Source organism: Gallus gallus, chromosome 8 (assembly GCF_016699485.2).
Source record: "Gallus gallus isolate bGalGal1 chromosome 8, bGalGal1.mat.broiler.GRCg7b, whole genome shotgun sequence".
In the NCBI taxonomy this organism is placed as follows: domain Eukaryota; kingdom Metazoa; phylum Chordata; class Aves; order Galliformes; family Phasianidae; genus Gallus; species Gallus gallus.
This window is the reverse complement of record NC_052539.1, coordinates 20,510,450-20,534,619: the sequence shown is the minus strand read 5'-3', so window position 1 is coordinate 20,534,619 and position 24,170 is coordinate 20,510,450. Positions and strand designations below refer to the sequence as shown.

The following is a 24,170-nucleotide window of genomic DNA, read 5'->3' as shown; positions in this document are numbered from 1 at the left end:
TTAAACATATTTGGTAAAAAATTCTATCTTATCCCCAAGTCAAACACTGCAGTCTCTTGTTCCCTATTGGCAATTTGCGATATTTGAGCAGTTTTCCTCCCAAAGGGCACCAGACTTAGGAGGTGTCAGTATTTTATGTCTGCTTTCTAGCTAAGGCATTTTGATTGAGTATCAGCTTCAAACCTTCCATTTGCAGAGCTCATGAGACAAACCATAATGAAACCAGTGAGTTCCAGCAGGACTTCATACAGTGCTTACCTTACTGTATGAGGGCTGCAGAGCTAGGCCAACGAATGGAACTTTATTGAGCTGGTGGACCTTGGGAAGACCGTCCCAGCTGTTTGTCTATGGCTTGGGCCCCACATTTTTAGATCATTCCTCTGCCAAGGACGCCCAAGGGTAGAGCAGAGTGTGCTTTGTGGATGAATGCTTGAGACATGCTGTCTGGAACATATGTATGGAGAACGCATATCAGAGTTCCAGGTCCTATTTCAGTTTCCATTCTTTTCCTCCTTAGGTTGGATCAGACAGCATCATTGGGTCATCCACACAAATCGGGGAGAAGACATCCATTAAACACTCCATCATTGGCAGCGCATGTACCATAAAAGACAAAGTTAAGATAACAAACTGCATCATCATGAATTCTGTTACAATTGAGGAAGGGTATGTCACCTCTTTGTATTTTGGTCCTCTAAATTTGCTGTTTCCTTCTCCAGATAGATTTGTAGGCTGTGGTTTTTGTCTTGTAACTGATCCTCAGTCAGAACTGCTGATTGCTAGAAAGATGTTTCTAAGGACAAAATCAGAAATGTCTTTATAAACAAATAAACAGGCTACAAATGCAAGTGAAATGGTTTAATGAGGGTACTGCAGTATTGAAATGTAATTTCTTCTCTTTAGAGGAGATTGCAGCGTCTTCAGAATGTAGAATTAAGTTAAGCAGATATATGTCTGTATGTCATCTTTCCAAATTCTGTTTTAGTGGCTGGGTTTGTGAGTATACCTAAAATATTTGAGTCAGGGCATATATTTGAAAGTGGTACTCTTACAGACTACAAATGTTGTCACCTTTAAATAACTTTCCTTAAAATGTGATTTTCTTTTGTTCATTTTTGTCATCTTGCATCCTTACTTTATTATTGCCCTGTGCTTAGTAATAGAATCAATGAGTAAATTTTTCAAAGAAAAAATCTGCCAGCTAGTAGAGGTTTCCCACGCCTTAAAGACACTAACTAAATAGGTAGCCTTGAGCTGTTCATTTCCAAATGTGGGAAAAGTGGCCTATCTGTAATTGTTGATGTCTGCATGCCCCCATCTTTCCATACAAGCTAGCTTCCTGTGGATGTCAGTGGAAAGGAAACTGCTGATTGAGTCTGTGCAGGCCTGTATAAATTCCCTGCTCCTTCATGGCTTGAGGTTTGCTTAAGGCCTCAGGAAAAAGGCCAAAATCTTAAAAAAAATGCCAAGTTGGCTCTGAAAGTTGCATATCTGAAAAACAAAAAACCCCAAAGGATGTGGGGTCTATGGAGGATACTACTGTTACATAACTAAATTACAGGTAAGTATGGTACCTTACTGCCAAGTGTTTGTCTTTAATAGAAATCCGCAGTAATTTCAAGCACATCATAAATCAGAATTCTTTTGTGTATAGAAAATAGCTGGTTTCCAGTTCAGTTGCAAATGGATCCAGTATGGCTGTATCACAAGTACTGCTGTCATAAGGAGTACCAGAACCTCTCTCGTTTGATCATGAGACCCTCTGTCATTTTGATTAATGAATTGATGCCGCAGTCATAATAGTATGGTTTTGCACACGAGGTGAGCAGCTCTACCACAGAGGCAGCTAAGTGTATAAGTAGTGGTGTTCTTATGAAGAGTCCCAGATATGCTTGTGTTTGTCTGCACTGTTACGTAGTACTGTTTTCTAAATCCTAAATCAAATGTCCCGCAAAATTCCACAGGCATTATAAAGATGTTAAGATATTAAAAATAACTTTTTGGGTAATACTTTGTGAATTTCTGGAAACCAATTTCATCGCTGCTCACGCTCAGTGAAAACGGCGTCGTCACCAATAAGTGATAAATCTTGCACTCCTCTGAGTTTCACCCTTTGCTGCTCCATCGTCACTGCACACTGATGCACTGGAGTAAAATTTGTAATCTTTCCTCTCCAGTCCAAATTAATCTTACGTGCTTTAAGCTTTACTTAAAAACATACAGGAATTAATGTTGCATGGATCTGCACAGATACTGTATTGATAAAGTATTTCTTATTGCATCACTGTAATCCTTAAGATTAGAGAGATGTGAAGTCATGCATACACAGGTGATGAGGTACAGGAATATCCAACTGCTAAGTTTTGTTGAAAGAAGAGTCTGGCTTATAACTGAGTAATAACAGTTTCTGTGTATTTTGACCTGCTTTCATGTATTTGATTAAATCTGATAGTTTTTTCTTAAAATGTTAATGATTCTGAAACACGTTGATGGATCCATTTGCAACAGGTGAATGTATTATATGTGATTTTTCTTTAAACTGCCCACAGTGGGCCGCTTGGCTTTCCAAACATCTCTTCTCCCAAGTGTGTCTAAGTAACTCAGGCTTTACCTAATCACCAACTTCAGAATGTGTCTTCCACTTCAGTTAGAAAGTCAGCATATGTTGGCTGGTCTGAGTCAAAACGAGCATAATAAAATGCCTTAGCGGATATAATTTATCTCTTTTCGTTGCATAGCAAATGTTTCAAACATGAGCCAGTTTTAACATCATCTGAAGTATTGCACATGAGAAACTTCTGGAATTGTGCTGAGAAGCAGATAAAACATATCATCTAATGAACATACATTGTAATGTTGACGTGAGCAGCTCCACCAAACTGAGGGACTACTGTGTTGTGCAGTAGTCACATGTGAGTGATAACTGCAGGCTGGGCCCAGCACCGTTCATCGCAGCAACACCAGCCTGAAGAATTGGGCTGGAAGGACTGCTATAGGGCGCACTTTGGAGAAGACAAAGCTTTTTGATAACCCAAGGAGGAAAGAAAGATCAGGTAAATCATTTCTGAAAGTGAGAAGGCTGGGAACAACTAAATGCAAAAATTGCTCAGCATTCGAAGTTCGTTTATCAAGAGTCATGATTATGCATGCCATTGCCCTGGTAGTTCTTTTACTACTTGCATCACCTCTAGTTTCTCTGGATTGAATCTCACCGTCTTGGGTTTTTTTCTGCATCTTAACTGGACAAATGCTCATGTGTCAGTACAAAGGAAAGCGTGAAAATTGTTTTGTCTCTTGATGTCCTGTAACGTGAATTGAGGATGCTGTTGGACCTGCCATAGTTCTTTTGGCTTGAGGACCCACAAATTACATCTCCAAACCAGAAAAAGGTTTCAAAGAACCTTGCAACATTTGGTGCGAGCTTCTGAAATGGGTAAACAGATTGTTTCTGGGCAGAGGGAAAAACCAGGAGGGATTTATTACAAGACTAGGTTCTTATTGTTAGACTGTGGTTGGTTCATTCCTGGACCTGGGTTTCACTTGAATACTGCCATTTTGTCCTGTTTCCAAGTTACAGTCCATTATCCTGTGATGGCTAGTGTGTTTGATAGTCTGGAGGACCAGTAGCAGAGTTTTTGTTTTTTCCAGCCCTGGTGTGTAGGGCTTCTGTTATGTTATACGTGTCTCTTGTGAAGTGATTTGAGTAGATATGAATCCCCCTTAGATGAGATTACAGAGGATTAAAGAAGTTAGTAACGCAGGCAAAATAACTGGCAGTCCTCTCTTAATGTGTTTCCCACTGTGAACTAATTCTTCCATCAATGAGATAATAAAATAGCGAAGATTACATATGTGCGGAGTGATGGACATACTTGACCAAGCTGGGAGGGATGTAATTTATACAACAGTGCAAGTGCTGAGAGATGCTGACTATCCAGGTGACAGGCTGCAGCGGGAAATGGTTCTTATTTCTCTTTGCACTGCTCCCTTGAGCTCAGTGACAAATGACTGCACTGAGTTATATACTTGGAGAAAACCTACTAATCGAGCTGAACTTGTAGATCACTTGAAAATTTTGTGCATCTGGATGCTCCTGCAGTAGCTGTACATGCCCACAGTCTCTGTTGTGTCTTGGGGATGACCCTTTTGTTAGTTCTGTTTGCATTACGTGTAGTGCAGTACAACAGGGTCCCTAAATTCAGATTAGGCACATTTAACTTCCTTGAAATGAGATCTAGATATTGATGGAGGAATTCGTACATGACCCTGAGCTGAAGTGCTCTGAGCATTGTAGATAATATTAACAGGAAAACCATGCTGAATCCTTTATTCCATGCTAGCAGATAAAGATTTTGAAACCTCTTGTTTGTTAATAAAACTTTGTGAGTGTATGCACTTAACAAAAGGATCTTTGCCATGTCACGTGCACAGTATATCATCAGAGAATCATAGAATGGCCTGGGTTGAAAAGGACCCCATCCAAGGATGGGGCATCCACAACCTCCCTGGGCAACCTGTTCCAGTGTGTCACCACCCTCTGTGTGAAAAACTTCCTCCTAATATCTAACCTAAACCTCCCCTGTCTCAGTTTAAGACCATTCCCCCTTGTCCTATCACTGTCCACCCTTGTAAACATAAATATCCGTGTGCCTTGGTTGTGGGAGAGGAACATTGCCCTGGGAAAGATTCAAGAGATAGGAATATAATAGAAAAAACAAAAAAGCAAAATAAAACAAACTGATCTTTGGACTACTTAATTTGGACTTACTGGTTGTTGAGGAGACAAGCATGAAAAGCTCAGATAAATATCGAGATGAAAGATCCATGGAAAGCCATGCTTTGAAATAGCCTTTCGGCATGCTGGTAGCCAGTACCTTAGGAGCTCTGTGGCAGATTTGGTCTCTGAAACAAAGTATTTTGCTCCTTTTCTTTATTCAAGGAGATACAGGAAAGCAATACACTTCCAATGGTGGTAGAATCATGAAGGTTGGAAAAGACCTCCACGATTGTCTAGTCCAACACCAACCCATTGCCACCATGTGGTAGCTGTTCTTATGGAAGCCATTAATGGACTGCTGTGGTTATCAGACAGGATGGCAGCAGGACACAGCTGGCCCAAGATTAGCATCAAGGTCTCAGTTGCACAGCGAGGAAGTACTAGGTCTTCACAGAGCAACCAAGGAAGCTCAACTTGTGTCACCTATAGTTTTAGCAGAAAAGAGGGCTTATTGGGGATTATCATTTTTTAAGATGGAAAATACAAATGAAATCTCTGGTCATCTGCGTGGCACCAACCAGAAAACTTTAAGCATTACCTGCTGAGTCAATATCACACATGGACAGTAAGTTGTGTGTTGGGTTTTGTTGATGATGTCCTTGCTACCAACATTAAAGTCAATGGTGCAGACACTGTACTGTTACTCAGTCAACTGGAGTGAGACCACGTGCGACTAGTTAAACGCTACTCTAGTTTACCACATGTCTCCAATTTATTGCTACTTTCTATGAGAAAATGTACAAAGGAAGAAAACAACAAGCAAGCTGAGCTGGATTGGCTACTAACTGCAGATTGATTGTGAAGTTTATTGGTTGTTTCCTCAATAGTGCCAAATCAGCACCTGATGTAGAAACAGTGAGCGGTTTGAAGAAAATTCTAATTAAAACCAGGATGGAATTGAACATTTATAGGGGTTCAGCACATAAGTGGTCTTTTTCCTGTTGGATAAGAGCAGTACATAAGAATGATCCTATTGCCAGAGCAACATTTGTTGAAATTGTAAAATATATTTTACAGCACATTCCCTCATGAAAAGGAATGAGGAGAGATGAAGTTGTTTCCAGCACCACAGCTTGCAAAGCTGGAAGTAAAAGTTTTGCTTATGCTGGGATTTCCAAATGTTTTCTATCTTGAACCAGTTCTTAAGATGGCTGTTGTCTTCTGGATGCTGTTTCATGATACCAGTTGCACCCCTGCCCTATGCTAACCTTGGAAAGAGCAACAAGTTTAGAATAGCCATTGCAGAAAGCACATGAAAAGTGAGAGCTTAATTCAGAAGAAGCATATGTAGTAAGTCTAAGTATATATAAAGTATAAAGTATATTGTGGATATGGATAAGCATGAATATATGAATAAAGCTAGGTATAGTGTTTGCCTGTAACAAGAGCTCTTATTTCTCAACGGAGTTTGCTTTCAGGAAGGTAAATTGAGGAAGAGAGGACAAACCTGGAAAGCAATGAGCAGAAAATAGCTGAGCTATTTCCATAGCTGGTTCACTTTCAGCATTAGTTGAATTCTGCTATATCTGTTGTATTTAGGATACTTCTCATATAGTACCTGTTATCTTGTGAATCTCTGAACCATTATTACTTGCAGCTCCTCAAAGAACATTTTCTTCTGGCTAGCTTCCTGGTACATCAATCCGTCTTAAATAAATCACCTGTTCTTTATACTCAGATACATATGTTTTCCTGGTAGTGCGGGGAGCTCTTCCCAATTTTCCGAACATCTTGTACATCAAATGTTGAACTTAAAGCACAGGTCAGCTCTGAAAAGCAGCATTTTAAAACAGCTCCTCTTGTTCTGCTGATCTGCTTCTTCAGGTGGCCAGAGTTAGAGCTATAAATAAGCTTCTGCCTCCTGCTAGCCACATGGGTCTAATCGAAGAGGTGTATGCAGATTTTCAAAAGCGACTGATTGCTGCCAGGTTTTGGTGGGAGTCTGTGTGTAAGTGCTGGTGGTGCTCCTGAAAATCTTCCCCAGCCTGGGTAAGGAAAAGGAAGAAATTCTCACGTTGTTTCAGAATTGCTCCTCTGAGTTTCTAAGGGGACCGTGGGGTTGAACAAGTTCAGCTTAACTCCAGGAAACCAGTCTCTGTTTTTAAGGATGGCATTTAGAAAATCCTCTTTTCCATGTACGTCTAGCCCATACAGCAACTGATTTAACTCATAATGTCCAATGGAGAGTGAGAATCCAGAAGGAGGTCAGCTTCCTCATGCGTAAGGGTTTCCTGATGTAAGACTCGTTTCAGTGCATGCATTTGCTGAAGTGTGCAAAATCAGACTTCCAGCTAAATGAAAGGCCACCCCAATTGGTTCGTTCCAAGATCAGCTGGATTTATCTGAAGTTTCAGAGGTGAGGCACAACCTTCCAGGCGACCTCCCCCGGCAGCCTACATTTCACTTAATAAAACAAGTTAAGGAAGGTTTGAGGCAATCCTTTAAGGTCAGTTGAACTTTCACTGGAAAATACGAGTGCTGGCAAGTATATGCAATATGTAATGCAAAATGTTTAGGGTGTGGGGAAGAAGTGTAAAGGAGCCATACCACAGTGATGAGCTTGGCTAGCAAAGAGACTTGAAACAAGTTCCTCAGCAAAAACACCCTCGGAGACGGGTTAAGAATTTAGGGGATTGGTAGAATGTTTTTGTTACCCCCAAGGGGAAAAACAGGAGATCAAAGCCCAAATTCACTTAAGAATGCTTTCTTTGAAACGTATCTATAAATTATAGCACATACTGCTGGCATCTATTGTAGTCTTTGGTATTTACTTGAGTGTATAATGTGAATTCACAGTACCCGGAGTTGGCTTGTTAGCATGTAGAAATAAATGCTGGTGAAGGCAACGTTGCAGATTCTCAAGTTTCCTCATAGTGGTGTTGCCTCTTCTCTGTTTTCCCATGGCTTTGTGTCTCATCCTGTGACCACGTGTTCCAGCCACCACCTATAGAGGGATTCTTTGAGTGGCTGCTGGTAGGGTTTGGAGCTCTCCCCTTGCCATCTCTCTCAGTTATTGAGCTGCCTGCTGTGGCTGTTATTTCCTTGGTCAAGGCGGAATGGGATGTTGCTCCCAGGGGAATCCACAGCTGCTACCCCTCAGTCAGCAGAGTAGCTGCTGAGGCATGTCACCCTTGGCTTTTCACTCCCCGTTCCATCTCTGCTTCCTAGCTCATCCGGAGGAGCAGGCCTCCTGACTGCTTGGCATGGCGGAGCATTACCCACGGCCTTCCTAAGCTCTCTGCTCCAAGCTCTTTCCTCCTCTCCAGCCTATGGTTTTAAGCGTTGCATTTTAGACACCTCATTTGCTTTGCTGCCCAACAGAGATTATGTCGTTTTTTTGGCACAATTGGATTAAACTAGCAGACCTGGATAGCTTCCATTGGCATTTCAGGAGATTTGCTGTAAGGCAAACCTGTGACATTTGTACCTTCCTAAGCTTGCACAACCAGGGCGAGAGCTGCAGTTGAGGTCTTGACCTCAGTTACTTAAGCCCCTTTCTCCCAGGAGCGTTCATCACTTTAATCACAGAGTCCTAAATAATCAGTGGGTAGCCTGTAATTAGGGGTTGTGTCCTGGACTCCTGCAGCCTGCTCCCGGTGTGCTGAGCACTGCGGATTTTGATTTCCCGTTCCCCCAAAGGATGTTTGATCTCAGATTTACACTTCAGAAAATTAAGAAGGGTACAGTACCTCCGTCCCCTGGCAGCCTTCCTGCTTTCAGTGGTAGGTGCCTTTCTTTTCTTAAGTGTCTCAGTTCTGCAGCGATTGACACACTTGATTTAAGAGTTAGATTTATAGACTGATACTCGGGCTGAAAGTCAGCAGCTCCAGGACTGCATAAATCAGCCTGTCTCTGGGACTAATACTTCCTTATTTATAATTTCGACAGGAGATGGAATTCTTTCTCAATTCTTTACATTTCTTTCAGATGTAATCGACCACCCTGTCCTTTGGTTTAAAGCTATGTGACTTTGCCACAAATAGAGGGAGGGGAAAGTAAGCCCGGTCCAGGAATTGCTATGCTATAAAAGCTCCATATTGTATGCTCTTGGACTTTGCTTTCTCCCAGCTTCCTTCAAGCCCACACAAGAGATGGACTTGAGGTTTTTTTGGCTTTCTTCCCCTCCCCCCTCCCTCCATACATACTCTGACCTTTTAGAAAAATAAATAGAAGATAAAGAAGGACCTGGAATGTTGCAGAATGTGTGTATATTTTGCTCTCTGTTGTTTTCTGCTGGGATTAGTTGTTTACAATGGGAGAGAGAGGGAGGGCAGAGGAAGGGAGGTCTGTGGCCTTAACTGAAATTAGTGGCATTTCAGAGTGATCTTGTTAGGTGGTCTGCAGTTTAAAGACCTAAATCCTTGTAATCCCCCCATGCCTCCTTGGCCACTACTCCTTTTGCTCTTGTTCTCTCACTTTCAGAAGAAAAAAAAAAAAAGGCAAAAAACCCAAACCCGAGTCAGCCTCTCTGTCTCTCAGATGCAGGCTGTGCATAACGTACGCACATGCACAGCCATACGCACACACTCGCTCTCATATGCTTCCATTCGCACGTTGTACCTGTATAACAAATTAATGTCTCAGCTAGCCGACATCTACATCTGTTACCACTACAGGACTGGGCTTGTAAAATGCTCTCTCTAGAATGCAGACACACACACCGAATATTTTTATTTATTTTCTGAAAAACGCTCAGCTGCCAGACTTTCAGCTTGTGATTGCACTTAAAACAAATTCAAATTGAAATTTCAGCCATAAATCAAATGCCCCAAATTAGTTCCTCTTGTGGGTTTGAACATGCTCTTTGGATTTTAAGGTCAGAAGATATCCGTTTTCACGGTGCTGAAAAGTTTAAAAATATACTACGTTTTAGGGAAAGAAATAAATATGGTTTGCATTATAAAGCAGTACATCAAATATGTGCGTATGCGCACACACAACATGGTCAGTGAAGTTGAATGCTGTCAGAGCACCTTTGAGGACTAATAGCACCTAATTGTTAAGCGAGGCAGGAAACACGGTGGCTATTTCTCCGAGGAGGATGCAGAAGATTGCCTTGAGATGTGATATTTATCCTCTAAGAGAATAAAAGTTTATCCCTTACTCTTCGATTTAAAAAAAAAAATAGTAAAAATTAAATAAACACACAAAATACTTATCTTGGCAGGCTTCATAACATACTTTTTCGGGGGAAAAAAAAAAGGCATTTACAAGTGGTTTCAAAATGGCTGTGTTACATCTGTCAGCGGGTAAAGGGAACACCCACAAATTGTGTTTTTATCTCATGAAGTTTTGTTCCACTTGAGCAATAAAAGCCAGATTCACTGCTGGTGTGCGCGACTGGGGTAATCCTAGCACTGAGCGTGGCTCTAAAACTTGTGCATTTGGTTGTGTTTATACGTTTGAAGAAACTCCTGGGGTGGCGGAGTCTTTTGTTTTTGCTTGACGCTGGCACTGGGGAAGGGTAGGTTTGCAAGCACCTGGCACAGCCACGTTTGCCTTGGTTCCCTGGGCTGTCCTTCCAACAAATGGTTTGGCAGGAAAGCCCCTTATCTTTGATGTTAATGTCATCAGCACTTTCTTGGTTTCAATGCTGTTCTTTCCCCAAGAGTTGAAAAATGATCCCAAGAAGGCCTGGGACATGCATCCAACGTGCTCCAGCCTGAGCTCCAGAAAGCAGCTTAAAGTAGGAGGTCTTAGCACACCCAAGGCCCTTCTTAGAAACAGAATCATTCAGTTTGGAAGAGACCACTAAGATCGTTTTGATCGTCCACCAACCTATCCCTACCGTGCCCACTTAAACCACGTCACTCAGTGCCACATCTCCACAGTTCTTGAGCTTGGAAGCAGTGACAGATGGTGCGAGCCTACGAATGGCAGGGAAATGGTTCAAAGTGATCAAAGAGGAGGCATTTTGGAGCATGTTTTTTGGATAGGGACCCTTTCAGTGGGCAGCGAGCAATTTCTCCTGTCGCCTTTGCTTGGATGGCACCAGCTCAGGATGGCAGCAGTGATGGGCAGTCCTCCCTCTACCAGTTCCTTTTACAGCCCGGTTGTCAATGCCGAGTGTTCTCCCAGCAAGTGCTGTTGCACAGGATGATGGCTGGAGTACATGGAGCTATTGGAAAGAAGCAGCTGGTGACAGTGTGAGAGCAAAGGCAGACAGGGGTCTGCTGTGTATCTTTGCCGCTTTTTATCTTATTAATATGTTAGTAAAAACCTTGCCAAGGCAACCTGAGCTGGTTACTTGGAGCATAATTGCTCATATTGCCTCCTTATAGGTCAGAGGAGGGGGAGTTGAAGCGAGTTAAAAGAATGATTGTTCAGAGGGGACAGTCTGCTCAAGGGAAGTCATAACTGCTAACCACCGTGGCTGAGGTCCGGTTTTATTGCTTTTACTCCTGCGGAATTAATGCCGTGTTTGTGATGCAGGTGGTTTCTGCTTTGACTCACATGAGCAACAGAATTGTTATATATTTAATGGCAAATTCTGTGTACCAGATAGTGGCAACGTGTGAGTAGGAAAAGAGCTAGGAATTAATGTTAGGATTGGCAGTCTGCAGAGAGGGTTGACACTCCTCTTTGCTCCTGGGGAGCACAGCTGGCTGGCTCTCTGTTCAATACAAAACTGAGGCTCGGGGGGGGTCTCGGTACCAAAAGGCCTCTGTGCTATTAGTTCAAACTCCAAAATAGCTCTTCTGTTGATGAGCCAGCCTGGTGGTGCAGCACAGCAGTGTTTCGCTGGTGCGGTAAGCGGTGGTGAGACCCATGGCCATGGCTGCGGGTGTCACGGGAGGGATTAACCTGCAGAGCTCAATGCGGAAAGTCACTGAAGCCAAAAACTTTTGACTGAGGCTAGCAAGAATATCCACAGCCATTGTAATATACATTAGCAGAAGTGCTGGGGAGGAGATATGAAATGGGACACATACCTCTATCTCTATTATGTATCTCACTTACAGCTTTCTCTCCACCAACTGGTTTCAAGGTGTGCTATACTCAGTACTTCTAGGCACTTCTTAGCTGAATGCCTTCAGATTCTCTGTCCTTTAATGATTTCTACCCATCTTTGCACATGTCAGTGTGAGGAAACAAGTAATGTGCAGCATAGCTGTTTTCTCTCCATAGCTATGCAATAAATTGTACCATTTAACATTATTCACGATGCTGAGTGAGCACACATCACAGATACTAGTTAAGATGCACAATTACTGTTTTACTGCCTGGAGAGGCAAAGACCATTGCAGTAACTCACTCAGATCTCTCAGTATCTTCATAGAGGAGTTATGGAGGCAACATCTGGACTCTTAAATTCTTTCCTAACTGGATGATCAAATCATGTCAGAGGTTTATTAGCTATCCTGGTGGATACCTTTGTTTTGTACCTATCATTTTAATCATTTTCTTGTTCTACCTTGTGCTTGTGTTATAGGTGTTGTCTTCAGGGCAGCGTTATTTGTAATAACGCTGTGATAGAGAAGGGTGCAGACATCAAAGACTGTTTGATCGGAAGTGATCAGAGGCTGGAAACCAAAGGTAAGTAGAAAAGATGTTTTTATGATGCATTTGTAATTAATTTTTAGAATTTCCTCCTTGAGATTTTCCTCCTGTTTCTTCAAGAGCCAGTAAACAGTGGCAGTTCTACAGTGCGGTGTCCCTTAAGATTAAGATTTGTTTTTCATGGAAAGTGCAGCTTCCTGGCATAAGAATAGTGCAGGGACTTGCTCTGCAGAAGTTGGCAGAAAAACTTTGTTGTTACTATAAAGAACAAGATTGGGTGCTGAGACAGTCTTTTCCCAGAGACCACAATTAGGTCAGCTTGGAGTTGTCCTCAGCAGAAGGAGCTGTCGATTTGACAAGTAGTTTTTGTCAGTGTTAGGGGTGATGCAGTCAAATGAGTGACGGCACACACATCCTTCTCTTTGTGAATGCTAGCAGCCACAGGTGCCAGCATGTTCCCATCCACCCTGCTCCATGCAGGAGCTCAAGATGGAATGTCATACTGGGAGCTGCTGTGCTTAGTAGTAAATACAAGGGCAGATACATTCAGATCTGCTTTACTGCAATGAAATGCTTTTTTGGGGTTTCAGAGAGGTTACAACTATGTGGCCCCACTTTGGGCAAAGTTAGGCTATCCAATCAAGCTGTGAGTGGTGAGGGCTCAGTAACCGCCTAAGTGGAACTGTTGATTTCCTGCCCTAAGAGATAATGGGCAGGAAATGGCTGTCTCAGTGACTGCATCCCAAGCAGAGGGCTTTTTAATGAATATTTATGGTTGGGGTTTGGCAGATCCCTGCTCTAGGGTGTGGACTGAGGACAGCAGTGGGTTCCTTTTTAGGCTCCATGTGAAGTTATTTAGTCAGAACAGGATTTGTTTGCTTGTTTTGTCTTTATAGTATACGGGTGGTTTCCCAATTGTGAGTGTCCTCACAAAGAGCAGGCTTTGCACTTCATGTGGTATGGTATAACCCATTGCCAGCTATGCATATGGAAAATTTTCTTTTAATTTGAAACTAGAAGTAAAAGAGACTCGTGAAAACAAAGTGTTGATCCTACAGTCTCAAGTCTCAGATACTGTAGGAAACACCCAGTCTGTGTTATGTGCACTGTGGTCTTGGTCCTTGTATTCCACAGTTTCTGCTTACCCATGGCTTTGTCCATCACATCAGTTGTAATCATCGACCCCTGGGGGTTCATTGCCTTCCTATCCCTGAAGATACATACTGTTTATGATGTTCTATCTGTGCCATCTTCTGAGCATGAACCACTAGGAGAGCTAAATCAGGTCATGTTTGTTTCTTAATGTAAAATTTGAACTATGAGGAAACTGTGAGGGTGTAGAGTTAGCTAATTTACTATGCTCAACTTCTTCTGCAGATCATTTCAAACTGAAATATCACACTTTGCCCTCACTCCTGTCCTTTTTGGTAGTCTGTTCCAGGATGCAGGTCCCAGTCTGTTTGATGCTGGTATGGAAACCGTTCTTCATTATTGTCCTTCTCATCTTTATCTGGACATTTTTCAGGATCTGTCAACATAATTCTATGATTCTATGATAACGTATTTGGGAGGAGAGGAGCAGGGCTGGAACCTGCTGTTCATTTACCTATTCCTTTAGGGCCACATGCTCACCTCTCCAGGGCACTTCTCAGTGAGTCTGTGGGCCCTCCAGCTAAACTATTCAGGAACCTATGACTGATGCTAGCAAAGACACTCAGGTAGATTATGAATGACAAATATGCCATTATGCCAAGCAAGAAAAAAATAATAACAAAGCCTCAGTTCATTTCCCTGCCTCAGTTTCCTAACCGTTTTGGAATTTCTTTGAGCTGGGGGTCAGGTTCTCCTTGGTGGTCTGGGATCTGTCTGTGAAGCTCATGACTTATTTCCTGAACTGCAGAGTCTTTCCAACCCAGCATGTTTCTTCTGACCTTGCCTGGTCCCACAGCAAACTGGGCCCTCTCTTTTTCACTGTGAAAGCATGCCATGACTTCCTTTCCCCTGCCCAAGACTTCCTGTATCTTGTGCCAAGCTTTTGGTGTGGCCCTGTAAGTCTGTTTCCATATTCCCACTTTCATCAAGACTTTGGCTATGTTGTTCTGTTCGGTAACTTTTCCTTCTTCAAACTCGAGCCTTCACAGCCAGGTTACGAAAAACTGGTTCTGTTGGGTCACAGCCACCTTTTATTGCAAGCTGATCGCACCTCAGCAGACGTAAGCAGTAGCAGCTGGCTGTTGACCCCAATCTGGGAGTTACATGCTAGAAACCTCAGCAAAGCTGCACACACCTTCCCAGAAACATTAAAGAAAAAAAAAAAAACACACAGCAGTTCCTTATTCCAAAGCATCAGCCAGGATTCATCAAAGGTACAAAGATCCCCGCATCATCCTGCACAGCCCCAAGCAAATCCCACAGTTGATTTTGCTGCAGAACTGGCTGTGTGCTCCCAGTTCTGCCATAGGAGTGCTGGTCTCGCTGCCCAGGCAGCTCAGGGTACAAGAGCTCTTTGAGCCACTGACCTCCTTTCATAACCTGAACCTTGGAAGCAGGATGGCAGAAGGACAGATACCACAAATGATAGGCAAAAGTAACTCGAACCAGCTCTCGTCCTTTTCCTTCTACGGAAGAAGCAGGGGCATGTTTAGGGTGGTCTAAATGGCACAGCTGGGAGTAATGGGATTGAATTAAGCACAATTTAGGTTGGATATCTGAAACATTTTCCTAATGATGTGGTCTGGTCGGCTGTGGGATAATCTCCCTGGGGACGTGGTGGGAGACCTCATCACTTAATAATAGGCTTGGCAAAGCTCTGGACACCTAAATAGAGGGAGTGCTCCACCACTGGTTTTTGGGGTAGAGCAGATGCAGCCTATTAATTTCAAACTAAAAAGCAAGTTAGAGGCGGGGGGGGGGGGGGCAGGTAGCTGTCAGCAATGACTTCAGGCCCCATCACAGCACTGGCCAGACACGGTACTTTTTAAGTGCCTCTGTTAAAGTCATGATGTGGAGTTTTATTAAACTTCTGGATTTGCAAGCCATGCCTCCTGAGAGTCATGCTATTCTCTTCCTACTGCTTTTATTACCATGCTTAGGAAGCATCCACTTCCCTTCCTCTTTGATACTTTCAGAAATTTGCTAGCAGAGAATTAACAGACAGGCGACCTCACCCAGATAGCAGTTTGAAAAACATGTTGGTACCTAAGAAAAAGGAGGCAATTATTAAAGGGATAGGAAATGGCAGGCGGCAGTTCTGAAAGGGCTTAATTGCACAAAGCGTTCAGTCACTGTTTCTAAGACAGTTACTACAATTGCACTCCAGCCTTTTTGATGAACCTGCTTTCTTCCGAGCAAAATAGAGAGCAGAGATAGTAGAGAGACACTCATAGGATAAAACTAGCAAATTGGACACAAAACTCACCACCTCAGCCCTCACTTTCATCTCTGGTGTCCCTGGGGCAGGCACGTTTTGTGTTCACTCACTATGCAGCAGCCAATGTCATTTAGGGACAGCTTGAGTCATTGTACACCCAGAAAGTGTATTCCAGCAGTGTTATTGCCACAAAGTGTATTTGCAGAAAGGGAAAAAGTATCAGCATTCAGGATGCTGATGTAATCTTAGCTTGGCATCCCGATGCGTACTTAGTAGCATTATCTCCCTGACCGAGAGGCACGCTAAGCCTTCACTGTGCTTATTCTGGTGCATTTTTAATGCAACCGTATATTTTTATTTTCCTTGGTGCCACGATGCAGTCAGCACCTAGAAAGTGCTGCCAAGTGCGTGCTGAATGCCAGGCTGGTCCATAGCCCTGATTCCTGTCTTCTTTCAGCTTGAGTCTGAAACCTTAATTACTGTACACTATGCAAGAAACAAGATCCTTTCTGTGGCCTTTCTGCAACATTTGTCATCTTAGTGCTTCACAGCTGTTAACAAGCTCATTTTTACCTCCTCAGCGTGAACATGGTTGATTTTTCCTCCTATTTTAGAAAGGCCTGAGAGTCAGAGAGTTGCTGTTCGTAGGCCCATTCATTCTGACTGCCCGACTTAAGTGCTGCAGCAGCATGTTGCATGTAGCATTTCCTAACAATTACATTTTAGCTGTAGCATTTCCTTTGTAAATATTGGGAGGGAGGGTTCAGTCTACAGAGAAAAAAAAAAAAAAAAAGACAAAAAGAAAGTTGTTTTTTTCTGCGATCATGTAGGCCTGTGCATGGGTCGTTAGCAGCTCCAGGAACTAGAACTCCATTATAGAGCTTCTGCTGTTCCAGCTGATGGGAACTGACAGTAGTGGGTCATCCTCCTTAAGGGGAGCTGGATTTGGAGTGAGGCAAGAGGAACTTTGCCAGGAAATTTCACAGATGCCCATGGGTGTCAGCAGCCTGGAGATTCACTCCTGGTGCGGGGGGAGGAGGCTGTAGTTAACGCAGGCTTTACTGCTCCTGCCTGCAGCGTCAGCCTTTGGGCCCCAACCACATCACCTATTTCCTATGTGATCCTGACTCCAGCCTCACTGCTCCCCACTATGGCTTTGTCCCAGAACCGGTCTCATCCCACTCCCAGTCTTTGGTTCTTCCTCTAGTCTTAGTTTTTTTTCTCTTACTTCATTATGCCCAGCCACACACCTGTCTCCTCTGCTCTCACCATAGATGCTGTTTCCAGTCCCCCTGCTTCACGTCCCCGTGCTCCATTTCCCATCTGGCACTCCATCCCCAACTGCTTTGATCTCTTTCTGTGCTGCTGTTGTGCCCAGGCAGGATCACTCTGTGCACTGGAGGGAAGCGGCTCTGTGCTGAGTGCTGGTCCCAGAGCTGGGACACAAGCTTGGGGGAAGTCCTGCATCGTTCCTGCACTTCCCTGCTTGAGAGCACTCAGGGGAAGCAGTCTCTGGAGCTTTTAGCTGCCCTCCTGAGAACATGTGCAAACAGATTTTTTCCAGAGGCTTATCACACAGCCAAAAGTGTGTGGTTTCTCACAAGAACAGAAAAAGGTACATATCCAGTAGGGACTGGCTCCCGTTTCAGATCATTTTCCAAGTCTTGTTCCAAGCTTGCAGTCCTAGGACTTCCCAGTGAAACAGAGTAAGATTGTTTTATTTTAATGAAGGCCAAAGAGCACATTTTTCTCTAATGCCATCCTGTGCAGGCAGGTACAGTTTATGGAGCTTCTACATATGAACGGATGACTGCTTGCAAGGATGCTTCACCCCAGCCAAGACTGAGCAGGACAGGGACAGGAAGGGATTGATGGGCTTTCTGATGCTCTTTCTTCATTCAAGTAGAGCTGAGGGTCTGCTGTTGCAAGATGCTGGGTTCCTCCTGGTGAAATCTTGGGGAACTGAAAGTACTAAGCAGGACACAAGGTCGGTATCAGAAAGCACGCTGCAGTGCAGATGGGAGTTACGAAAGCTCACAAAGAACAGACACAGACTAAACAGTGCACACATGTATGTCGTGCACTGAGGTGCAGGATGATCCAGAAAGCAGGAATGGTGTAAATTCATAGGGAAATGTTGAGGTCCATGTGACTTGTTCCCTCGAGCGGTTTAACTACTGAATGTCTCTGACAAAGATATCAGTTGGCAGTTCAAATAGGCATCTCTTAAAAAGTCACCTTTCTTGTATCAGTGACAATTTCTGGCTGATCCTAACAAGCCCGTATAAAAACAGTTTGTGAGTTCTGGTCTTAGTGGTGGCAGAAAACTCCCCTAGAATAACCCATTAGCGATGCTTTGTCCTTCCCTCTGCTGCTGGGGACTGTCACACTGTCACTCTGAGCACTGTGTCAATCCCTGCCAGGGAAGCTCAGGCTTCCTGCGTGAACGGGTTAAGGGAACTGCTGTATTCACAGCATGTTGACTGTGATGTCTACCCATAAGGCAGCAGTTTGTAACCTTGTAGAAATATTTGTACATGCTCCATGCAGAGAAAATAACCTCTTGTGCTCTGCTAGAGCTCAGCCACATGAAAGAGCCAGGAAGGACACCCCAATGGATGCCTGAGAGAGGAAGGGGACCTCTGCTCTTGTCCAGCACAGCGGGCAGCAGTCTCCAGGCAGATGTGGCACTGCTGCCATCCTAGTGGGAAGTGTGGACGGAGGCTTTCAGATTGACAATTCTGAGATCCCTGCTAGCATTTGCTGGGAGGAAGTGATGCCCCTGTGGGAACACATCCGTCAGTGTAACCCAGTCCCCTTCTTCAATGATTGTTAGGACACTGCCACAGTGCTGGGGCTCTGGTGTGTCCCTGTCCCCGAGGAGCTCACTGTTGTGCACATCTCTAGTCCTCGGTCTCACTTTCCTCTGACGAATGTATCTCCTCACACCCTGAGCAATCACATTCCCATACCTCAAGCAATCACTTTTCCCAGCTCCTTCACCCCAGCCTGTCCATCTGCTCAAAGCCACAGCAAACTCATCTTTCTTCAAACACTGAATTCATCGTTGCCTTTACCTTTACATCCCAAGACGTACCCATTTCTCTGGGTGGATATGAGGGAAAAGGGGTTAACACCTGATCTGGTACAAGATGGCCCTGCCCGTGGCCAGGGATTGGACTGGATGATCTTTGAAGGTCCCTTCCAGCCCAAGCCATTCTGTGTACAACAATAGTGCGAGAAGCCTCAGCTGCCCCAGATGAGCACAGGCACTGCACATGGGTGTTTGCTGGGAGTGGTGTACAACAAGGGTGGGATCTCCAAGAGTGGATCTCCATCTGTTCTCTGCCTGGAGCCTGGGTTGGGCCCCCAGCTGCTCACCAGAGCTGATGTGCCTGAAGCTCTCACCAGTCCCATTCCCAGTGCCCTGGGCAGAGTTGCACATCCCTCCCTGGGATGCTTATGAGGAGCATCACTCCAGAGCCCCTCTAGCACAGCCTCAGTGTGGGGCTCATGTGGCACTTGCAATCTGTGGGACGCTCCTGGCCTTTGGGGTACAGTCACCCCGATCACCAGCGGTCATGTAAGTATGTGGCATAGCTGGGGAGAGAGCAGGCCTTGACTGGAAAGCCCCGGTGCTCCATAAACACAAACAAATCAGCCTCCATCACCTGCTTCCCTTCTTTATCTCTCCATGTAATTTAAAACACCCTCCAGCCTCCCAGAGTCAAGCTTCAGCTGCTTCCCATCCCCTTAAGCCCCTTTAGTTCCTCTCCCCCCACCAACCTGGCTGCCTTTCCAGGGCCAACCATCGCTGCAGAGACAAGTTGCTCCTCTCTCCCACTCTCTGATCCTTTCTGTCCTGGGTGAATGTGGTAGGAGCCACCCACGGTGTGTTTTCGTGCATGCGTTTCTGCAGGCACCCCTCCCCCTGCCCGGTTTTTAAGTTAAACTATCTCTTGCTTTAAAGAGAGCAAATACACAGCAGTGGCTTTCATCACTGCTGTATAATAGAGCAGTAATTCTGTGCCAGGGACTGTTTTCTATTTTATTTTAAAGGGTTTATAAAACAGTGTATGTAATTGAGTGAGTAAACTGAACGTTTTCTGGAGCCCCTGAGGGCTGGAACTTCGTGGTGGTCCTGGGCCTAGGCCCTAACCTTTTTTTTTTCTTCCTTTTTTTTTTTTCCCCTGCCTTTCCCCTCCTTCCCCTCCTCCTTTACAACCCAGCGTTGCCACCAGCAGCAGCAGCAGCAATCTGTCTGGGGCTAATTGAGCAAACAGCAAGGAGATGCTTTCACATGGCTTTTAAAGGAATGCTCCGGCATCCCCTTTCTGTAAGCAGCTTCGCAGGAACCTGCCAGGAAAGCTGTGCCGTGCAGGGGAGGGCACCGTTGGGCTGCAGCCCCCGTCCCGGTGGTAGGGTTTGTGCTGGGCTCTGCAGTCATTTCCGCCCCTTTGTTTATTTGCATTGCAATTTGTTTTTAGCCAAGCACCAAAAGCTCTGCTGCTCCCCAGCTCTCCTCGCGTTGTGCGTATGTTTTAAAGGGGCTCAGCGTACAGTATGTGTAAACACACGTCTTCCTAAGCAGGAATGCATCAATAACGAGTGACAGGTTTTTGATTTACGCTCAGTAAAATCTCTGTGGACGCTGGGTTCAAGCACCCAGGCTGACTTGGGGCTGGGCTGCGTCAGCAAGTTGAATCAAAGTGCTAATCAGGAGGTTGAATGTGTTGATCAGCTCTGGATTTGCTTAGCACCAGATGCTCCCAATCTGAGAAGATCTAGTTGAACATGATTTAAGGTTGCAGAGTCCAACTCGAAGGCTTTCTGAAAGTCCTTTCTCTAATCCCTCTTCTTTCTCTGCGGGCTGAATGCATCTGTAACCCTGCCAGTGTCAGATAAAAGGCAGCCTGGTAAGAAATCCCTAATGGGGAGCTGGGGAAGGAGAAGGGAGTTGAACAGCGGAGCATGGGAGGTACTTGTGCCTCCTCCCCCCTGAGTTTCAGGCAGAGTTTCTGCACGAACTGAGCTTGCTGATACCAGCCAGAGCCACTGGCAACTGGCAGCCAGGGCTGATAATGAAACGCTATCCACAGCTCCGCTCCTTGGCACACACGGTGGAGTCTGAATTCCCTTTCCTCAGTAAGCAGGGCTTTGGGAAGGGAAGAGGGAAGCAGGGTGAATCCTTATCTGCCTATCGCATCCCCCTGGGGTGCGGAATCGGGCTTTGTTTCTAGCAAAACCATTCCCTTTATCGCTTAGAAACTTTCTCGTGGATTTGAGGCAGGCACATTCATGTGTTTCCCTTTAGCCTGTGCGAGGAGAAAGGAGGTTGGTGGTAGCAGTGCAGGTAGCAGGTAGCAGCCTGCGTGTGCCAGAATCTGGGCCATGTGGATCGGGGAAGGGCAGGGTGGGAGATCAGGGAACACGTGCTGCATCAGCTCAGCAAGCTTGCTGCTGCCTCAGTTTCCCCACCTGTAAAATTGGAATGCTCTTACTCACCCGCTCTTGAAAAGCATCTTGAGCTAATCAGATGGAAAATGCAAGATACCAGAAGAAGGCCATAAGCATGTTGGTGCAAAATACAAATAGTTGGTACCACCTCTGCAGCAAAGTATGTGACGAGGCCCATCCCAGCTCTGCACATTCAGTGCAGGGTGCTGTCTGAAATGAAGCAGAAAGTTCCTTATTAAAAGGTATTGCTACAGATAACTCATGTATAGAACCATAAATTGACATGGTTCTTCACGAGCTTAGGTGAAGGCATGTTTAATCTGCAGAGGCATAACGTAATTACTCTCGCTGGATGCTAGCCAGAGTCTTATTCACATCACAGAAATCAACATGATAGGTAGTCTGCTTGGAGGAGGTTCAGGAATGGAGTCACAGGAGTTGCTACAGGGCCTGTTTGAGATATATTGGGAAAGTTGTTGGGGGTGAGGAATGTTACAGCAAGAAGTGCTGCAGGTTGGATTTGAGGTACCTTGGCAGAGCTGTGTGGGGTCCGGGACGGGAGGAGAGAGGAGCTGAGAGCTGGACTTGGGGCTATTGGCAGAGCTGTGCTGGGGAGATTGTGTGGTGCTACCTACATCACGCCTGCACCTGGCATGCGTACAGTCAGTCCCTCATTTTCCCGAGCTGCATCCACCTCTGCTCATCATGCCCAGTGCTGCAGCCCAGGCTTCGACTTCCAGCTCCAGTTTTGAGACCCAGGATGTTTCCACGAGGCTCCAGGATTAATTATCAGTTGTCACTAAATGCCCCGAGCGCGGGAATAAATTACTCAATCTGATGCTGAAAGTAAGAAGCATCTTTTTGTTCTTATTTTGTTGTTATTTTCACGAAGGATCTCTGGAAGGCAGTCATGTGGCTAACCCAACTCTGTCCCGCAGGCTGAGCAGACAGCAGGATCCGCGTGGTGGGGGGGTCAGGGCCATAGCAGGAAGTTATCTCGCTGCAGTCCAAATAACTCCTTGAAGTTTACAGAGCAGTTTTTAATCAAACCACTTCTGGAGTGACGGTTTGCGTGGTGCGAAGATAATGCCTCGAGTTCTAAACCACGAGAAGCATCGTGTCAGCTCGGCCAGTTTGGGAACTGCCAGGAATTGCTTTATGCAGCCAAGGGCAGCGTAGCTGTTGTTTTGCAGCACTCTTGCAAAATCTGCTCCCCTGAGGGGAGGCCTTTTAGGTGGGTAAATAAAACACAACTGGTTGTTTCCTTCATCCTTGGCCATCTACCCCCGCTGCTGTGTAAGGTGTTGGAGACAACACGGTGTGCCTGAGCACCTTGCAGGCCCCAATGATTCACCCCAGGCACCCTGGATACCAGAGCCAATTGTTATTCTGAATGTACAGAAGTGGAAAAGGGGGATGGAGAGCCTTGGGGCACGGTTCAAAGCACCTGAACTTCGCTTCAATGGGTGTCCAACTCCCAGGGAGTGGTTCAGATTCACCAACTCCGGCCATACCCCGAGGACCCCCACTTGGAGCACGCAGGCATTGTGTCACGCTCTGAGGCCACATGCTTGGGTTTTTAGGCTTTCAGTTTTGCGTTTTTATTATTTTGGCTCTAGATCCCTTATTTGCAGCCTTTCCCTGACAGGCTGCTTTTGCATTTTAAATGGAAGGCTCTTTTAGTACAGCGCATGAACAGTGCTGGGGCAGGGACTGGCACGTTCATGTGTCCACCAAGGCTGGGAATAGGCAGAAGAGTGACCTTGTAGTTCTGTGTCGCAGCTCCATGCGGGATGCGGATGGCTCTTTGCATGGGCCTAGAGGTACACCTGTCAGCAGCAGCTGTGACTTCCGTCGGGCCTCTGTTGTTTGGTAGTGACACATACATGTGAAAACTCTCATTAGAGAAACCTCGTAATGTTTGGTCAGTTGTTTAGGCTTTTGCCATGTGTGTGGGATGCTGTCTGAGAGATGCTGGAGACCAAAAAAGGGCAGCAAATCTGCGCTCAAGTTCCCTAGAATCTGCTTTTCTCATTTGTTTTAAAGATGCAGATTTCAAGAATGCGAGGTCTGAAACACTGCTGCAAAACTCAATTCCTCTTCTTTTCCTCCCTCTCTCTTTTCAGCCAAACATGTTAATGAAGTCATTGTGGGCACTGAACAGCTGATGGAGATATAACCCAAGTAGGTTTTAAAGATGATTTTATGGAAGCCGGCAGCAGAACCAGATGTTCAGCGTTGTAAGATCATCCGCGCAGATCAGTACTGGCATGGTTTACCCTGTCACTGCTCCTTTCCTGTTCAGCTTTGTATTTATGTCTTAATAAAGAAGTATTTACAGAGCCGTGTGTCCGCCAGCCCTTCCCCCCTCATTGGGATGCACGGGGTTTGTGCCGGGTGATATCGCTCCCTGCCCCGGCGAACGCACTGTACTTTTCCAGCAGAAGAAGAGCAGGGACCACACAGACTGTGCCTACTCGAAAGAGTGACTTTGCTGACCCTGCTGCAACGCAGGCCGAGCCCTGGATACCAGCAGAAAGCACTCAGGATGCTGCCTGCACGTCCTCAATGCAGCAGGTGGGCAGCAAAACACAGTATGGGCTGCCCTGTGTAGCCCTTCGCCCTCTCTTGCAGCGCTACCCCATAGCACGAAAGCATCGAAGCTGCACCTCTGCTCCTGTGCGATGTAGCTGAGGAGTTTGGCACCCGTTTGCTCCAGGGCTGAGTGTGGTCCGTTACTTGGAAGTGCTGCCCAAAAGCAATGTGACGGGGGCTGGAGGGAAAGTAGGGCATAAACATAGCGGGTACCATCTGCTTTATTGCGGTGGCTCCTTTGCCCTTCCCAACCCCAGACAGGAGGTCCGTCCCCACGTCCAGGCTGTACGTATGTGAGATGGGTCGAGAGCGCTAATGTGAAATGCACAGCCTTGTGGTCAGGGGTTGTGCCAGGATTATAAGGCACCTGGAGGGGATTGAAACACAAGCTGTTCTTTAACATTTGTAAATTGGACACAAGTTCCTACCTAAAAGCTGTTTATTGGAATCCGGTAGGATTCAACGGGACAT

General features: G+C 45.3%; 1 protein-coding gene across 2 annotated transcripts in view; it reads left to right on the top strand.

Moving 5' to 3' along the window:
* Positions 1-23,446, top strand: part of EIF2B3 (eukaryotic translation initiation factor 2B subunit gamma) — a 94,119-nt gene extending 70,673 nt beyond the window's left edge. The window contains exons 10-12 of one of the 2 annotated variants that reach the window (XM_015291004.4): positions 518-666; positions 12,210-12,313; positions 23,231-23,446. In XM_015291004.4, coding sequence (XP_015146490.4) covers positions 518-666; positions 12,210-12,313; positions 23,231-23,283 — 306 coding nt within the window. In that variant the 3' untranslated portion in view covers positions 23,284-23,446. Of the gene's footprint in view, positions 1-517; positions 667-12,209; positions 14,597-23,230 lie in introns of those variants that run through there. The other variant, NM_001031280.2, reaches the window with a different exon arrangement.
* Positions 23,447-24,170: the final 724 nt, after the last annotated feature.